This window comes from Schistocerca piceifrons, chromosome 1, assembly GCF_021461385.2.
Source record: "Schistocerca piceifrons isolate TAMUIC-IGC-003096 chromosome 1, iqSchPice1.1, whole genome shotgun sequence".
In the NCBI taxonomy this organism is placed as follows: Eukaryota; Metazoa; Arthropoda; class Insecta; order Orthoptera; family Acrididae; genus Schistocerca; species Schistocerca piceifrons.
In genome coordinates this window covers 1,215,178,996-1,215,196,755 of record NC_060138.1, presented here as the reverse complement: position 1 = coordinate 1,215,196,755, position 17,760 = coordinate 1,215,178,996, and the positions used below count along the sequence as shown (strand labels likewise).

General features: G+C 43.5%; 1 protein-coding gene across 1 annotated transcript in view; it reads right to left on the bottom strand.

The window, feature by feature from the left end:
* Positions 1-1,191: 1,191 nt before the first annotated feature.
* Positions 1,192-17,760, bottom strand: part of LOC124779497 (maternal embryonic leucine zipper kinase-like) — a 421,515-nt gene continuing 404,946 nt past the window's right edge. Inside the window, exon 14 of the mRNA XM_047253715.1 lies at positions 1,192-2,398. Coding sequence (XP_047109671.1) covers positions 2,227-2,398 — 172 coding nt within the window. The 3' untranslated portion in view covers positions 1,192-2,226. The remainder of the gene's footprint in view (positions 2,399-17,760) is intronic.

Here is a 17,760-nt window from a genome sequence, read left to right as displayed (position 1 = left end):
GCTTCTCTAGAATGAAATGATAATTAAAAACATGTCCCCAATGATGTATATCAAGGCCTGTTTGCAGCTAGGGTGTCGACTGAATTATCATTTCATTCTAGAGAAGCTGAACGGTCATCAATACTATCTGTTCTTTCGGAAATAGTACCTTCATATATAGATGACTCTTTGTACATTAAATTCACGTGCGTTGTGAGGGTATTGTCTGTCTGGACACAGTTGTTTCTTCACATTTCGTTTTGTATCTTATGCAGTTTCCACTTGTCACAGCTTCCTGCCATTCTTTACTACAACAGCCATATTGATCCATTCTTATCAACCTACCAATCGGTATTCTTTCTTTCTTTCGCAATTTTTAAATTTTAACGGAAAAAGAGACATCCACTACAAGACTAAGATCACATACATTACCTGCATTGCTTGAGACATTGCTGTTGGGATGAAGTGACTAAAATATTGCGACATTTATTTGGAGAAAGAAATGAAAAGTGAAATGCACTAAAGTCTTTAGCAAGACATCCCTATCGTAAATGCGATTCAGAAATCCAGGGGTTTGAGTATCTCCCTCGCGAGGCTTTCAGTACCTGGGACGATGAATATTTATCAACCAGTGCACAGTTAATATTTTGTTTGTCTTGAAAAAATAATTTAGTATTCGCTAATAAGCGTACGACAATGCTGCAAGTGGCTTGATCTCGTCGCTTAGCTTCCCCAAACCTTTGCACAGAATGAACTAATGTAGAAAAACAGGGGGAACCGCCAAGTCCCTTTGGAGAAGACATTTGTGCGTGTTCTTGAAACTGTTCACGATATGGAATTCGATATGTGGTCGTAGTGTAATTATTGCGTCAAATTTGGGATCTTTTCTGTTCTACGATTGTGATACGGCAGTTCCAGTTCACCTGCATTCCCATGATTAGCCTTGGTAACAATTCACTGCTCGGTTCGAGGCTGTAAGAAATGCCAAGTATGATGGTAACGATGTCTAAAATAACTGGATCTCTTTCCTTGGACTCCACTTGTTAAAGGAATTGTTCGGCAGGTTACACGAACTGCCGGATGTTTTGTTTGTGTCGGAAGCACATCCAGCTCCCGTCGAGGACACTAAATACAAGTACATAGACAGAGGAGTGGAACAAGAGTCAGTGCGCAATATCTCACAGCAGTATGAAATTTTATTAGGAACAGAAAGTAATGTTAGTGTCTTCATTTACAACATGTGACACAGATTAGAAATGTTTCACATCCAAATCCGTTTACAAACTAAATATATAAATCTATGAATATATAATACTATTTATTAACACTATGACACACCAAAAGAATAAAAATATATATTCTGTACCAAGAAGGAAAAATTATAAAGAATTTCTGATAAAATTGTTGAAAAATACTGATAGCGATTCGTTTACCAACCTTTTCGCAACACCTGCCTTTAGAATAGCCACGTCATGAGAAAACCGAGCCATTAAAAATAAAACTGGCCCCATAGCAATCTCAAATACCACGTCAAAAACATACTTAGCTGCGTGATACAGCACCAGGTCACGTTTACGCTGCAAAATGTGATAAATAACGTTCAGAGGAAGCACGAATTTAACACGTCTTATACAGGATTGCGAGTATGCCTCAGTACGAAGTCCAACTATTAGAACAAGACTGTAACAGGAAGTATATTCAGACGGACTACATGCTTGTATTAAACCGAGAGTAGAGGTTTCTGAAGCTGCTTGCACGAAGCTTACATAAACAAAAACGTAAACAAAAAGGGAAGTTTAGCAACAAAAGCAGGTAGATACATAAATTTAGAAAAACATGAAACGGAGAAATTAGAGAACCTGTTAAATGGAAAGAATCGAATATATATGACATGTATAAATACAGAGGACTGGAAATATTTAAAAGTGCAGCAGTCATGAAAATATTTAAAAAATTAAAATATCAAACGTTGGTAAATATTTTATGAAACTCTTAAGAGCGAATCATATCACTGGAGCTCGAGATATTATTTCCGTGTTATTAGAACCTGGAAGACTTTTGTGATAAGTCTGCCGTAGACAGGCTTTAGAGCGCGACAATAACTGATGAACTGGAAAATACTACGTAAAATTTACAGGGGGCGCCTCACGGCATGAAAATATGTTGTACGCTACAGTGATGCGGGAAACATTCTGGAAGTGTCTGGGAAGACTAGACTTCACGGGGGAGCTGGGCAGGCAGCCGGGGCTAGCCGTCGCCCAGGGCGAGCACCTGCTCGCAGACGCGCTTGTAGCTCCAGGCGTCGCCGCGGAGGCGTTTGCGGCGCACGGCCACCACGTGCTCCGCGTCTGCAGAAGGCGCCACCAGGCACACCTCCAGCTCGAAGGACAGCCGCGGCTGCTTGGCTCGCACCACCCACCTGCCAAATACAACACCTTCTCACTATCCTCATCGCTTTTATTTACATACGCAAAACAACGACACATCAGAATCGCCGAAATTTTTATATAACTGAAAATCATTTGTTCTATTTACTCACATCATCGCAGTTCCACGTACATAGATGAAATTGAAGGTGCTACACTTAAAACTTTATAGAACAAAAATCCGCTTCAGTTTCCAGTAATTTTCTTAGTTTATTCCACAAAAGGTTTCGTAGCTTAAAGCAAGATCCTCGGGTGCCATTTGCGTGTCGTACTGTCCAGGCGGGTGCTGTCGCTGCTTGTCCTACGCTCCCATGCGTTTGAGAGAGGGCCACAGACACAGGTTCACAGGTAGATGCCGTGTCTCTTGACTTCCGCAAGGCGTTCGATACAGTTCCCCACAGTCGTTTAATGAACAAAGTAAGAGCATATGGACCATCAGACCGATTGTGTGATTGGATTGAAGATTTCCTAGATAACAGAACGCAGTGTGTCATTCTCAATGGAGAGGAGTCTTCCGAAGTAAGAGTGATTTCAGGTGTGCCGCAGGGGAGTGTCATCGGACCGTTGCTATTCACAATATACATAAATGACCTTGTGGATGACATCGGAAGTTCACTGAGGCTTTTTGCGGATGATGCTGTGGGATATCGAGAGGTTGTAACAATGGGAAATTGTGCTGAAATGCAGGAGGATTTGCAGCGAATTGACGCATGGTGCACGGAATGGCAATTGAATCTCAATGTAGACAAGTGTAATGTGCTGCAGATACATAGAAAGAAAGATCCCTTATCATTTAGCTACCATATAGCAGGTCAGCAACTGGAAGCAGTTAATTCCATAAATTATCTGGGAGTACGCATTAGGAGTGATTTAAAATGGAATGATCATATAAAGTTGATTATCGGTAAAGCAGATGCCAGACTGAGATTCATTGGATGAATCCTAAGGAAATGCAATTCGAAAACAAAGGAAGTAGGTTACAGTACACTTGCTCGCCCACTGGTTGAATACTGCTCAGCAGTGTGGGATCCGAACCAGATAGGGTTGATAGAAGAGATAGAGAAGATCCAACGGAGAGCAGCGCGCTTCGTTACAGAATCATTTAGTAAACGCGAAAGCGTTACGAAGATGATAGATGAACTCCAGTGGAAGACTGCAAGAGAGACGCTCAGTAGCTCGGTACGGGCTTTTGTTGAAGTTTCGGGAACATACCTTCACCGAAGAGTCAAGCAGTATATTGCTCCCTCCTACATATATCTCGCGAAGAGACCGTGAGGATACAATCAGAGATATTAGAGCCCACACAGAGGCATACCGACAGTCCTTCTTTCCGCGAACAATACGAGACTGGAATAGAAGGGAGAACCGATAGAGGTATTCAAGGTACCCTCCGCCACACACCGTCAGCTGGCTTGCGGAGTATGGATGTAGATGTAGATGTTTGAGGTGGGTGTGATACACCATGACTCACTGGCCCGACCACCACGCATTTACGTTCTCGTATTTTTTTGGCGGCACCTGATGATGAAACTTTAAGCTTCGAAACCGGTCGTGGAATACTTTAACAAAATTACCACCATAAATACGATCTATTTTGTACATTTAAAAGGACACTGAGACACAGTACCTCGTCAGATTCCTGTGTACGAACATGTACTGTGGTGGCATAGCAGCAATCACTCACAGTTAGAAAGCTGTAACATTCGTCTCCGTGGATTCGGACCCTACCGAAGGCGCTCCATGTACATACGTACTCCGCATGCCCCACCGCACGGTGCACAGTGCAGCGTACCAAGTTCGACTACTAGTCTTTTCTTTTCCTATTCCACTTGCAAAGACAGCGAGGGAAAAACTGCTGGCTACATTCTTCCGAACGAGCTCTAATTTCACCGATAATATTTTCGTGATCTTAAAGCGAAATGTACTCGTACGTTGGGGACAGCAGAATCGTTCTGCAGTTGGCCGCTTCTCTAAATTTCCTCGACAGCAGCTCGCAAAAGGAACGTTGTATTCTCTCCAGGGATTCGAAACCGCGTCGCCGCAGCACCATAACAGAGTCATAGACACATTTGGTAATGGGTACAATGCTACAGACACCAATATATTATAAAAGAGCATTGCATTTGAAACGGAAGAGAAGCAACGTGTGTATACGTTTTAAATGCGAGACAATTCCTGCTAATGTCTGGAACTAGCAATGTACAGAAATATGAAGTGGAATAATTACTTTGTCGCAAATGGTAAGTAAAGAAAATGGCAGAGTTCGATAGATCGGAAAGACAGCGACAAACTGAAAAATCCAAAGTTGCACAGTGGTTCAAAGTCCACATTAAAATGGCTGGGTCATACTCAGCAAAAGAATAGAGGTGTTCAAACCGAACGTCGCGCCGAAGACAGCTTTAATTTCTTGTAAACTGCAATTTCACTACAAAAGATACTGCTTAAGAAACAATAGCCTCTACGAAATACTGCTGCAGTAAGTGGCAGCCCTGTCACGTCACATTAAGAGGGGAAACGAAATGCATACCAAAAATGCTCACGCGACTCGTCCGTGTGACATACTGTCGCGAAAATGCCGGAAAACATTAAATAGGAAGCACACGAACAAACGCTCTATATATCTCGCAGACATCTTAAATTCTCAGGTCAGAATCAGCTTCCCATGTGTAGTGCCCGCAAAAACCGTCAAGTCTCTAACGGTAATTACGTTTATTACTCGCTGACAGCATCAAGTTTCACTGCACACTAAGCACTAAGAAGTAATGAAGACTAACTTTTTTCAGTCATCAGATTATAACTAGTTTGATGCAGCCCGCCAAGAATTCCTTTCCTGTGCCAACCTCTACATCTCAGAATAGCACTTGCAACCAATGTCCTCACTTATTTGCTGGATGTATTCAAACCGCTGTCTTCCACCATGGAAGTCAGTTTCTGATGTCTTAACATATGTCCCTTCTCCTGGTCAGTTTTTCCCACATATTCCTTGCCTCTCAGATTCTGCGGAGAATCTCCTCATTCCTCACCTTATCGGCCCACCTAATTTTCAACATTCGTCTGTAGAACCACATCTCGAATTCTTCGGTTCTCTTCTGTTCCAGTTTTCCCACCGTCCATGTTTCACTACTATACAATGCTGTGCTCCAACCGTACATTCTCAGAAATTTCTTCCTCAAATTAAGACCTATGTTTGATACTAGGAGACCTCTCTTGGCCAGAAATGCCCTTTTTGCCAATGCCAGTCTACTTTGATGTCCTCCTTGCTTCCTCCTTCCTCCGACCGTCAACGGTTATTTTGCTGCCTAGGTAGCAGAATTCCTTAACTTCATCTACTTCGTGACCATCAATCCTGATGTTAAGCTTCTCGCTCTTCTCATTCCTGCTAGTCCCCATTACTTTCGACTTTCTTTGATTTACTCTTAATCCATATTCACTGCTTATTAGACTGTTCATTCCATTTAGCAGATTCCGTAATTCTTCTACACTTTCTGAGAATAGCAATATCATCAACGAATCTTATCATTGATATCTTTTCACCTTGAATTTTAATTCTACTCCTGAACCTTTCTTTTATTTCTACCATTGCTTCTTCGATGGGATTGAACAATGGGGGCGAAAGACTACACCCCTGTCTCGCACATTTTCTAATCCGAGAACTTTGTTCTTGGTCTTCCAGTCAAATTATTCACTCTTGGCTCTTGTACTTGTTGTGTATCACCCGTCTCTCCCTCTAGCTTACTCGTTTTTCCTCAGAATTTCCAACATCTTGCACCATTTGACGTTGTCGAACGCTTTTTCCAGGTAGACAAATAATATTAATGTTTCTTGATTTTTCTTTAGTCTCGCTTCCAGTATCAGTCGCATCGTCGGAATTGCCTCTTTGATGCCTTTACATTTCCTAATGCCAAACTGATCGTCATCTTATACATCCTCAGTTTTCTCTTCCATTCTTCTGTATATCATTCTTGTAAGCAGCTTGGATATATGACTTTTTAAGCTGATTGTGCGATAATTCTCTCACTTATCAGCTCTTGCAAACTTCATAATTGTGTGGATGATATTGTTCCAAAAGTCAGACGGTATATCGCCAGACTCATATATTCTACGCACCAACGTGAATAGTCGCTTTGTTGCCACTTCACCCCAACGGTTTCAGAAATTCTGATGGAATGTTATCTATCCCTTCTGCCTTATTTAATCTTAAGTCTTCCAAAGTTCTTTTAAATTCTGAATCTAATACTGCATCCCCTATCTCTTCAGATCGACTCCTGTTTCTTCTTGTATCACATCATCAGACAAGTCTTCCCCTTCACAGAGGCTTCCAATGTACTCTTTCCACCTATCTGCTCTCTCTTCCGCATTTAGCAGTATAATTCCCATTGCACTCTTAACATTACCACTCTTGCTTTTAATTTCACCGAAGGTTGTTTTGACCTTTCTATTTGCTGAGTCAGTACTTCCAACAATCGTTTCTTTCAATTTCTTCGCATTTTTCATGCAGCTATTTCGCTTCATCTTCTCTGCACTACCTATTTGTTTCATTCCTAAGAGACTATTGTTTCTGTATTCCTGAATGTCCTTTAACATTTTTGTACTTCCTTCCTTCATCCATCAACTTAAGTATTTCTTCTGTTACCCATTGTTTCTTTACAGTTACCTTCTCTGTGCTTATGTTTTTCTTTCCAACTTCTGTGATTGCTCTTTTGGGAGATGTCGATTCCTCTTCAACTGTACTGCCTACTGAGCTATTTCTTATCGCATTATCTACGGCCTTAGAGAACTTCAAGCGCATCTCTTCATTCCGTAGTACTTCCGTATTCCACTTCTTTGCGCACTGATTCTTCCTGTCAAGTCTCTTGAACTTCAGCATACTCTCGTCACTAATAAATTGTACCTGAGTCCATATCTGATCCTGATTACGTCTTACAATCCAGTATCTGATTTTGGAATCAGTGTCTGACCATGATATAATCTGATAATCTTCCCGTATCTGGCGGCCTTTTTCACGTATACCTCCTCATCTTTTGATTCTTGAACAGAGAATTCGGTGTTACTACCTGAAATTTGTTGCAGAGCTCAATTGGTCTTTCTCCTCTCTCATTTCTATTACCAACCCCATATTCTCCCGTAACCATTTTTTCTACTCCTTCTCCTATAACCGAATTCCAATCCCCATGATTTTCGCTTCGCTTTACGTTCCGTATTACACGTTCAACACCCTCAAATACTCTCTCTACCTCTTCATCTTCTACTTGCGACGTCGGCATTATACCTGCACTACTGTCGACGTTGTTTTGCTGTCGATTCTGGTGAGAACAACTCTATTACTGAACTGTTCGCCGTAGCTCTCTCTCTGTTCCATCTTCCTGTTCATATCGAATACTTCTCCCGTTATACCATTTTCAGCTGCTGCTGATATTATCCTGTATTCATCAGACCAGAAATCCTTGTCTTCCTTCCAGTTTACTCCACTGACCCCCACTACATCTATATTGAGCCTTTGCGTTTTCTTTTTGAGATTTTCTGACTTCCCTATTACGTTCAAATTTCTGACGTTCCACGCACAGACTCTTAGAACGTTATGCTTTCGTTGGTTATTCAATCTTTTTCTCATGGCCGTCTCCTCCCGGAGATCCGAATGGGGGACTATTCCCGAATCTTTTGGCAATGGAGGGATTCATCACGACACTTTTCAGTTACAGGACACATGTCTTGTGGATACACTGTGTGTCTTTAATGCAGTGATTTTCATTGCCTTCTGCATCCTCATGCCGTTGATCAAGACTAATGCGTATTACATAATATACGATACTAGCTGGTACCCATCTCTGCACATTAATTTAAATATTAAATTTGTACAAAAACCTAACTTCTACCATTTCAGAGGACACCTTTATCATGTGTGTAATTAAAATAACTAAAATATAAATATACTAATTTTTTACAGTCATTTGCATAAAATATGCCAGACATTTATAATATTTAAATATCATTTCTATTGAATATCCACGACAGTCACTAAATTCTTTGACTTGCATGTTAGAATCTTCATCGTTCTTCTTGTTAGCACTTGGCGGGAAGAGTATCTATATGATGTGGTGTTGGAAACGCAGTTGTAAAGAGCAGTAACGCTTAACTGTTGAAAGAAGAATCTTGCGGAACATTTTATGACTCATATTTTGCAAATAAACCATCTATGAATTCACGAATAACGAAGATTCAAAGAAGAACTGCTTTATTTAATGTTAGTAAACTATTAACTCGGCAAACTTTGAAATTATACGAGTATATTCCCTAGAATAGAAATAATTCTAGACTATCATACCCCTGAAAAGAAGACAATGAGATCCACTTCTAGGCAATTACATAAGTAAAAGACTTATACTTTAGTAAAGTGGACGTTCCTTTCAATTAGACTTCTCTCAGAAAAATGACGAAAATCGGTTTGGTGGACAAGTACAATTTTAAAAGCATTTTTCACTCAAATGAAACATCCGCATTAGGATTCACTGCGGAAACGACAATAATTCCAAAACTTATATTTAAATATTGACGACTCTGTACTTTTATAGTTTACTGAAGATTACGTGAAAATCCAAGCACTTGAATCAGGTCTTTTAAAACCAACAGTATTTTGACAATACGGTGATGATACTTCTACAATCTGGCCTCATGGTTTCAACAGTCTACGAGAGTTCCTTCAAAATCTTAACGCCGTAAAGAATAACATAAAATTTAGTATTGAGACAGGGAAAGAAGACTGATTGCCCGTTTTAGGCGTCTTTGTTCGATGCAAAAACGATGGTACATTTCGAAGGCCCACTCATACAGACCTGTATTTACAGCCTGCTAGTTGTCACCATCCGCACAAACAATGGGCGTTCTGCAAACCTTGATCCACCGAGCACATGCCATCTCAAATGCCATTAACCCGCAAGCACAACTGGAATACCCGCAAATTATGTTCCTGAACAATAGATTTTCGTATAAGCAAGCACAGAGAGTGCTTACACGTGTAAAAATGCCAGAATAAGGAAGAGTACGAGACAGTTTATCTACTATATATTGAAAATATCTGCGCGAAAATAGAACATTAAGCACATACAAGGTTAAAATGAGTTTTCGTCCTCTATCAAAACTCTCGACGCTTTTGAGATCTATCAAAGACGACTTGAAGTTGGACAAGACAGGCGTTTAAAGGATTCCGCCCGATTTCGGCAACTACTTTAGAGGGCAAACGACAAGTACTGTTTAGGAATGCATTGTGGAACGCCACCGGTATATTCGCTTTCTCGAAGCAAGGAAGTTCGCTATCGCTGAGCATTTCTACTGTTCATCTAATGAAATACACTGACGGGGAAAAAAACGCGACGCCAAGCAGGAATTGTGCGACATAAACCAAAGTTCGTAGGCGTGTTTCTACATTCGAAATATGATTTCTATTCAAATTTCGTCACAGTCGCGCAAGAGCGGCGCTAGCAGCGGCATTATGAGGATACAAATCAGGTTTGTTTTAAATACACGCTGTAACTGTCTTGAGTGTTAAGTTACCTTCGAGATTGAAAGTGGTGAGTTGATGTTAGCCAAGAAATCCTTTAAGGCAACAAAGACGCCATTATGAACATCTCACTGAAGCTGCACGAGTTCCTGTAATACGGCTACGAGAAGCTGGATGTTCCTTCTGCGATATTGCAGAGAGACCTGTCAGGAATGTAGCCACTGTACATTATTGCTGGCAGCGGTGGTCGCGAGGAAGTACGGTCGAAAAAGACCAGGCCCCGAGCGGCCACGTGGAATTACCGAGAGAGAAGACCAATGTGTTCAGTGTACGGCTTTGGCGCATCGTACCGCATCTGCAGTAGCAATTTGAGCGACATATGACACCACAGTGACATAACGAATTTTTACAAATCGGTTACTTCAAGAACGGCTACGACCCAGACGCCATATAGCGTTCATTCCACTGACCCCAAACCACCACCGTTTGCGTCTTCAGTGACATAAGGCGAGATCTCATTGGAGGGCAGAGTGGAGGTCTGTTGTGTTTTCTGATGAAAGTTGGTTCTGCCTCGGTGTCAGTGATGGCCGTGTGTTGGTTAGAAGGTGGCTTGTTGATGGCCTACTACCAACCTGTCTGCATGCTAGACACGCTGCACCTACAGCTGGTGTTATGGTCTGGGACGCGTTTTCGTATGAGAACAGGAGAATTCTTGTGGTTATCCCACAAACCTTAACTGAACATTTGTACGCCAATGTTGTGATTGCACTTGTTGTGCTACCACTGATGAAAAGCATTCCAGGGGTTGCTTTCGAACAGGACAACGCTCGCCCACAAACTGCTGTTGTAACCCAACGTGCCCTACAGTGTCGACGTGTTGCCTTGGCCTGCTCCATCACCAGATCTGTCTCCAGTCGAGCACTGTCATCCACAAACAGCATTAACCGTCCCTGTATTGACCAACAAAGTGCAACAGACATTGAACTCCATCCCACAAACCGACATACGGCACCTGTACAATACAATGCATGCACGTTTGCATGCTTGTATTCAACATTCTGGCAGTTACATCGACTATTAATGTACTAGCATTTCACATCTGCAATGGCTTATCTCGCCCCTACGTTAACTTGTGATCCTGCAATGTTACTCAAATAGTCTAACTCAAACAGTCTAACAAAAATTGTGGCCCATACGTCAGACTTTCGGAGCCCCATTTTCAATGAGCCAGAGGAAATGTGACTGTCCGAGTCCCTTATCAGTCGGGAAGGACGTCACTGTCTCAAAAATGAGGCATCATTACGATGCAACTATAAAATGTAATGAACATCTCCAAGAATAGCAATCTGGAGTATGGAAAGGCGAAAATATTTAAAGGAGAAATACCAAGTACATGCTGCTCAATTGGTAAAATTAGATTGCCAGCACTAAAGTTACTCCCACCTGAATTTTCTGAATGCGTGAAAAGCGAAGCACCGGCATCGAAGGACTTTTCTTTCTTCTCCAAAAAGACGGTATAACGGATGCTTCCAGATGACATCATTTGGAGTAACAGCAACAACCGAGGATGGAGGATTTAATCTGGAGTTTTGAATCCAAGGATAAGTGTATCACATGATTGGGTCATTGTTACCATTTACAAATGAAGCGCGGACGTTTTTACAAGTTTATTTTGTAGGAAACGAAGATGACGAAACAGTTCAGCGCTCCTTCAACGTCACTGGATTCCATCGAGATACAATTCTGGATCTACAATGTTTCCTACATAAAAGTAATGAATTGGTACGAATGTTTAGAAATAACATCGAATAAATGGTCGCAGATAGTTGCAATATAGTAATTCGAACTCATACGAGACCAACAGGCGAGCAAAGAAAATGGTTAGATGCACCTCAGTCAAACGAAATGGTCTAAGTAATTGCGGACAATGAAACTAGTTATCGTGGTATTGAAATAAGTAGAGACAGGAAACTAAGACCCCAACGAAGCGGGTTATTATCAGCTAGTTTAGTAATAAAATAATTTATCTTTTAAACTGATGCAGGTTTTGACCAGAAAATATTGAAAGTGGAGGAAATTTCTAATGTAATACGCGTATGATCGCTAGTAGACAATCACAACAAAAGTATTCGGGCACCAGTTAGTGGACATTAAAATTGGGTGTGTCCACACTTCGCCTTTATGACTGATTGAACTGCGTTGGGGACTGTTTCAATGAATCTTCTGAACCTCTGTGGAGAAATGACGGCCTATTCTTCCTCAAGAACCGAAACCAGAGAAGGTAGTGATGGTAAAGGAGCATCTGTGAAGCAACAGTCTGTGGACAATAACATTTCTAAAACAGACCGAGTTACCCAGTGTCCCGACCCGAAGCCAGTGGAACAGCTGTGGGTTGAGCGAGAACGTCGACCTGACTCCAGAACCCAAAGTCCACCATCACTACCTTCTCTGGTTTCGGTAAAGGAGCATCTGTGAAGCAACAGTCTGTGGACAATAACATTTCTAAAACAGACCGAGTTACCCAGTGTCCCGACCCGAAGCCAGTGGAACAGCTGTGGGTTGAGCGAGAACGTCGACCTGACTCCAGAACCCAAAGTCCACCATCACTACCTTCTCTGGTTTCGGTTCTTGAGGAACAACCCTGTCAAACTCCCTTCTCAACCACCGCTACCCTTTCGTGACTTTCGACTCTCATAACTGCCACCTGGTTTCTGCACAAATTGTAAATGGCCTTTCGCTCCCTGCATTTGGCCCTGTCACCTTGAGAATTTGAAAGAGAGTTATTCCAGTCAACACTGTCAAAAGCTTCCCCTACGTCTACAAATGCTGGAAACGTAGGTTTGCCTTTCCTTAATCTATCTTCTAAGACAAGTCGTGGGGTCAGTATTGCCTCACGTGTTCCAATATTTCTACGGAATCCAAACTGATCTTCCCCGAGGTCGGCTTCTGGCGGTTTTTCCATTTTTCTGTAAAGGATTCGTGTTAGTATTTTGCAGGCGTGACTTATGATTAAACAGACAGTTCGGTAATTTTCACACCTGTCACCGTTTCCTTTCTTTGGCATTGGTATTATTATATTCTTTTTGAAGTCTGAGGGTATTTCGCCCGTCTTATACATCTTGCTCACCAGGTGTAAAGGTTTTGTCATGGCTGGCTCTCCCGAGGCTATCAGTAGCTCTAACGAAATGTTGTCTTCTCTCGGGGTCTTGTGCTTGCGTAACAAACCGTAATTGAGTCAAATACACTACTGGCATTTAAATTGCTACACCACGAAGAAATGCAGATGATAAACGGGTATTCATTGGACAAATATATTATGCTATAACTGACATGTTATTACATTTTCACGCAATTTGGGTGCATACATCCTGAGAAATCAGTACCCAGAACCACCTCTGGCCGTAATAACGGCCTTGATACGCCTGGCCATTGAGTCAAACAGAGCTTGGATGGCGTGTACAGGTACAGCTGCCCATGCAGCTTCAACACGATACCACAGTTCATCAAGAGTAGTGACTGGCGTGTTGCGACGAGCCAGTTGCTCGGCCACCATTGACCAGACGTTTTCAATTGGTGAGAGATCTGGACAATGTGCTGGCCAGGACAGCAGTCGAACATTTTCTGTATCCAGAAAGGCCCATACAGGACCTGCAACATGCGGTCGTGCATTATCCTCCTGAAATGTAGGGTTTCGCAGGGATCGAATGAAGGGTAGAGCCACGGGTCGTAACACATTTGAAACATAACGTCCACTGTTCAAAGTGCCGTCAATGCGAACAGGAGGAGACCGAGACGTGTAACCAGTGGCACCCCATAACATCACGCCGGGTGATAGGCCAGTGTGGCGATTAGGAATACACGCTTCCAATGTGCGTTCACCGCGATGTCGCCAAACACGGATGCGACCATCATGATGCTGTAAACAGAACCTGGATTCATCCGAAGAAATGACATTTTGCCTTTCGTGCACCCAGGATCGTCGTTGAGTACACCATCGCAGGCGCTCCTGTCTGTGATGCCGCGTCAAGGGTAACCGCAGCCATGGTTTCCGAGCTGATAGTCCATGCTGCTGCAAACGTCGTCGAACTGTTCGTGCACATGGTTGTCATCTTGCAAACGTCCCCATCTGTTGAGTAAGGGATAGAGACGTGGCTGCACGATCTGTTGGTGCCATGTGGATAAGATGCCTGTCATCTCGACTGCTAATCAGTCGAGTGTTACGGAAATACTTTAGGAACTCGGGTGGGAGTCTCAGTAGGAAATGAGGCGTTCTTTTCGTGAAATGCTACTGAGGAAATTTAGAGAACCAGCATTTGAGCTGACTGCAGTACAATTTTACTGCTGCCAACTTATATTTCGCGGAAAGACCACAAAGATAAGATAATAGAGACTAGGGCTCGTACAGAGGCGTATAGGCAGTCATTTTTCCCTTGTTCTGTTTGGGAGTGGAACAGGGAGAGAAGATGCTAGTTGTTGTACGAGGTACCCTCTGCCACGCACCGTATGGTGGATTGCGGAGTATGTATGTAGATGTAGTGATACGAGGCCGTTGGCATCCGGCACGTCATTCCGTATTACCCTCCTGAAACCACCGATTCCATATCCTGCTAACAGTCATTGGATCTCGACCAACGCGAGCAGCAATGTCGCGATACGATAAACCGCAATCGCGATATGCTACAATCCGATCTTTATCAAAGTCGGAAACGTGGTGGTACGCATTTCTCCTCCTTACACGAGGAATCACAACAACGTTTCACCAGGCAACGCAGGTCAGCTGCTGTTTGTGTATGAGAAATCGGTTGGAAACTTTCCTCATGTCATCACGTTGTAGGTGTCGCCACTGGGGCCAACCTTGTGTGAATGCTCTGAAAAGCTAATCATTTGCACATCATAGCATCTTGTTCCTGTCGGTCAAATTTCGCGTCTGTAGCACGTCATCTTCGTGGTGTAGCAATTTTAATGGCGAGTAGTGCACTTTGAAATCGTCGTGACAAGTAATGGAGAAAGACTACCGGATGAAATATGGCGTCGCAGCGGATCAGCTAATCACATGCCACTTCATCTATGGCAACACACTGATTGTATACGGGCTCTGAAACAGCAGCAGGTAGTCACACAGACGGGCTGTATTACATAGCAACCGACAGCGCCCCCCCCCCCTCCCTCCCTCTCTCTCTCTCTCTCTCTCTCTCTCTCTCCACCCCCCCCCCCCCCCTCCACACACACACACACACACACACGGGACGCATCGCGGCGCGTTGAGACCCTGCCGCGGGTGTCCCGTCGGCGGCTAACGAGACGATAAATAACAGCGGGCAGCCGCTCAGCCGCTGGTGAAGAATGGCCGCCGCCGTAATTTGGTTTATAAGGTTAGGCCGCGGGTTAATAACCTCCCATAACGCTCGCAATTATTTCCGAAGCGAAGCGAGAAACAGCGCCAAGTGTGAGCTGCCGCGGGGCAGCGCGGGCCGGATCTGCCTGCTTGCCTGCCTGCCTTCTGCCTCAGCCCATCCCCCCCCCCCCCCCCTTCCGCCCACTCAGCCACCACTGCGGCGCTAATAGAACGAGTGTAGCGCGGCGCGGCTCGCGTTACTCCGGGAGAATACCCTGTCAATACTCGCGGGGCCTTTGTACACATTAGCAGTCGGCACCTCCATATTATAATGAATGCTCGGCGGGCAGTATTTCATTTATCTGAGCGCGCGCGCCGCACGACCTCGCAGATAAGCATCGCGCAGCCGCCAGGGGCGGACGCGGCCGAGCAGCGGCGAGCGCAGCCGAGCAGCGGCGAGCGGCGAGCGCCGGCCCATCGCCGCGGCCCATCTCGGCTCGGCGCGCCTGATTGATTCCACGCGTGAGATAACGGGCGCGCAGCTGCGCTAGCCGTGCCTTGCCGTGCCGTGCTATCGCTTTCACCGCAGAGCGCAGTTGACGCAGGGGAAGGCGGCGGCGGCCTCCGGCAAAGGCAGCGGGCTGAGGTCGTGACCCCGCGGGGCGTCTGCCCTGCCGCGGACACTCGCTGCTCCAGATCCGCGTTCCTCGCTCGCTACCTACACGGGACGGCCGTACTGCCGATAGTACACCGCCTTATTTCTGCGTAAAGATGGCGGAAATATCGATAGTTTGTAAGAATAACGTCGGTATTCGTACATCGATATTATACTGTAAATACGTCGACAATAAAGATGCATTTTTCGATGTATCGGACTTCGAGAAGTCTATTTGTTATACATATTTGTAAGTACGTACTGATTTTTATACATCCCCATGAAATTACTACAACAAAACGAAGATTCGTTAAGTTTTTCCAGTGTTATATTAATACGACAGTTAATAAAGAAGATCAGAGACGTACTGTTAAATTCACAAATCGCCCAGCGATAACTAGTGATCATTTAAGACGGGCAACAAATGTAAGAAATTCTCGAAGGAGACACTTTGAATGGTACTGAAGGACTACGCCCGAATTTGTACAACCTAGTTTGATGAAACTTCCTGGCAGATTAAAACTGTGTGCCGGACCGAGACTCGATCTCGGGACCTTTGCCTTTCGCGGGCAAGTGCTCTACCAACTGAGCTACCCAAGCATGACTCACGCCCCGCAGGTTCGCAGGAGAGCTTCTGTAAAGTTTGGAAGGTAGGAGACGAGGTACTGGCGGAAGTAAAGCTGTGAGGACGGGGTGTGAGTCGTGCTTGGGTAGCTCAGTTGGTAGAGCACTTGCCCGCGAAAGGCAAAGGTCCCGAGTTCGAGTCTCGGTCCGGTACACAGTTTTAATCTGCCTGAAGTTTCATATCAGCGCACACTCCGCTGCAGAGTGAAAATTTCATTCTGGAACCTAGTCTGATGCTGCCACACGTTGTTAGCAACTTTCTCCACAGATGCTGGTTGCTGTGAAGGTTGAAAGCGACAGAAGTACGGAATTTACAATACCTATAACAAAACCGTCAGGAGAAGCCTGCGTCACAGCTAGCGTGGAAATTGCACTGCCAATTTGGTTCAGCCAGTCACTAAATGCACACGTACTATATATTAGAATCCACCTTCAGTTATACTTGAATAAAATATGCCACAGAGGTTCACTGTGGCGCCTTTTCTTTAGTGCCAGGCATTGACAAAATATGAAAAACGCTATACTTTTTTTAAATTCCAAGTGCTGTACGAGTCGAAATAAACAACTGTGCTGCTTTCACCCACTGACTTACTAATATTTTTCTCCGTAGTCGACCGTATATTTACTATTTAAATTTACGAAAATCGGCATATTTTATGTTACACACTCTTCTTAAAATCATACAATTTTTTATTTATTTGTTTTTTGGATAGGGGTTCTATCCTTTCTATAGTCTCTGGTGAAGTGATGAGGAGTGAAGAAAATACTGTTTCAGACGTTTTTGTCGGTGTGGTATATCCGAAAAAACACAGGCATATGCAGCCCCACTAGACATTTCTCTCACTCGTACTGTGTATCATTTTACGTCTTACTTGCTTGGCACATTACAAATCCTAACAAAATCTGAAAACGATTGCTTATAACTCGCAAAATATTGAAAGAAATCCAGTGTGTTATACACCATTAAATAGATCAACTTCTCAGCTTTCCAATGGTACATGTCAGGCCATCTATTAACAGAGAAGAAGAAACAGTAAGTCGAAACTGTAGCCGCTCGGTCCGTGTCACAGATAATGCATTAAGTATTTACAGTAAATATATTATCTGTAGGCAAATTGATGTAATAAGGCAGAAGGAAAATGTAATTTATGAAGGTTTTGCAGCGGATAAGAACTTTTGGAAGGACTTTGAGGATCTGAAATGCATTGCGCAACATTAAAAATCTTGTAATGGAAAGTGGTGGCAT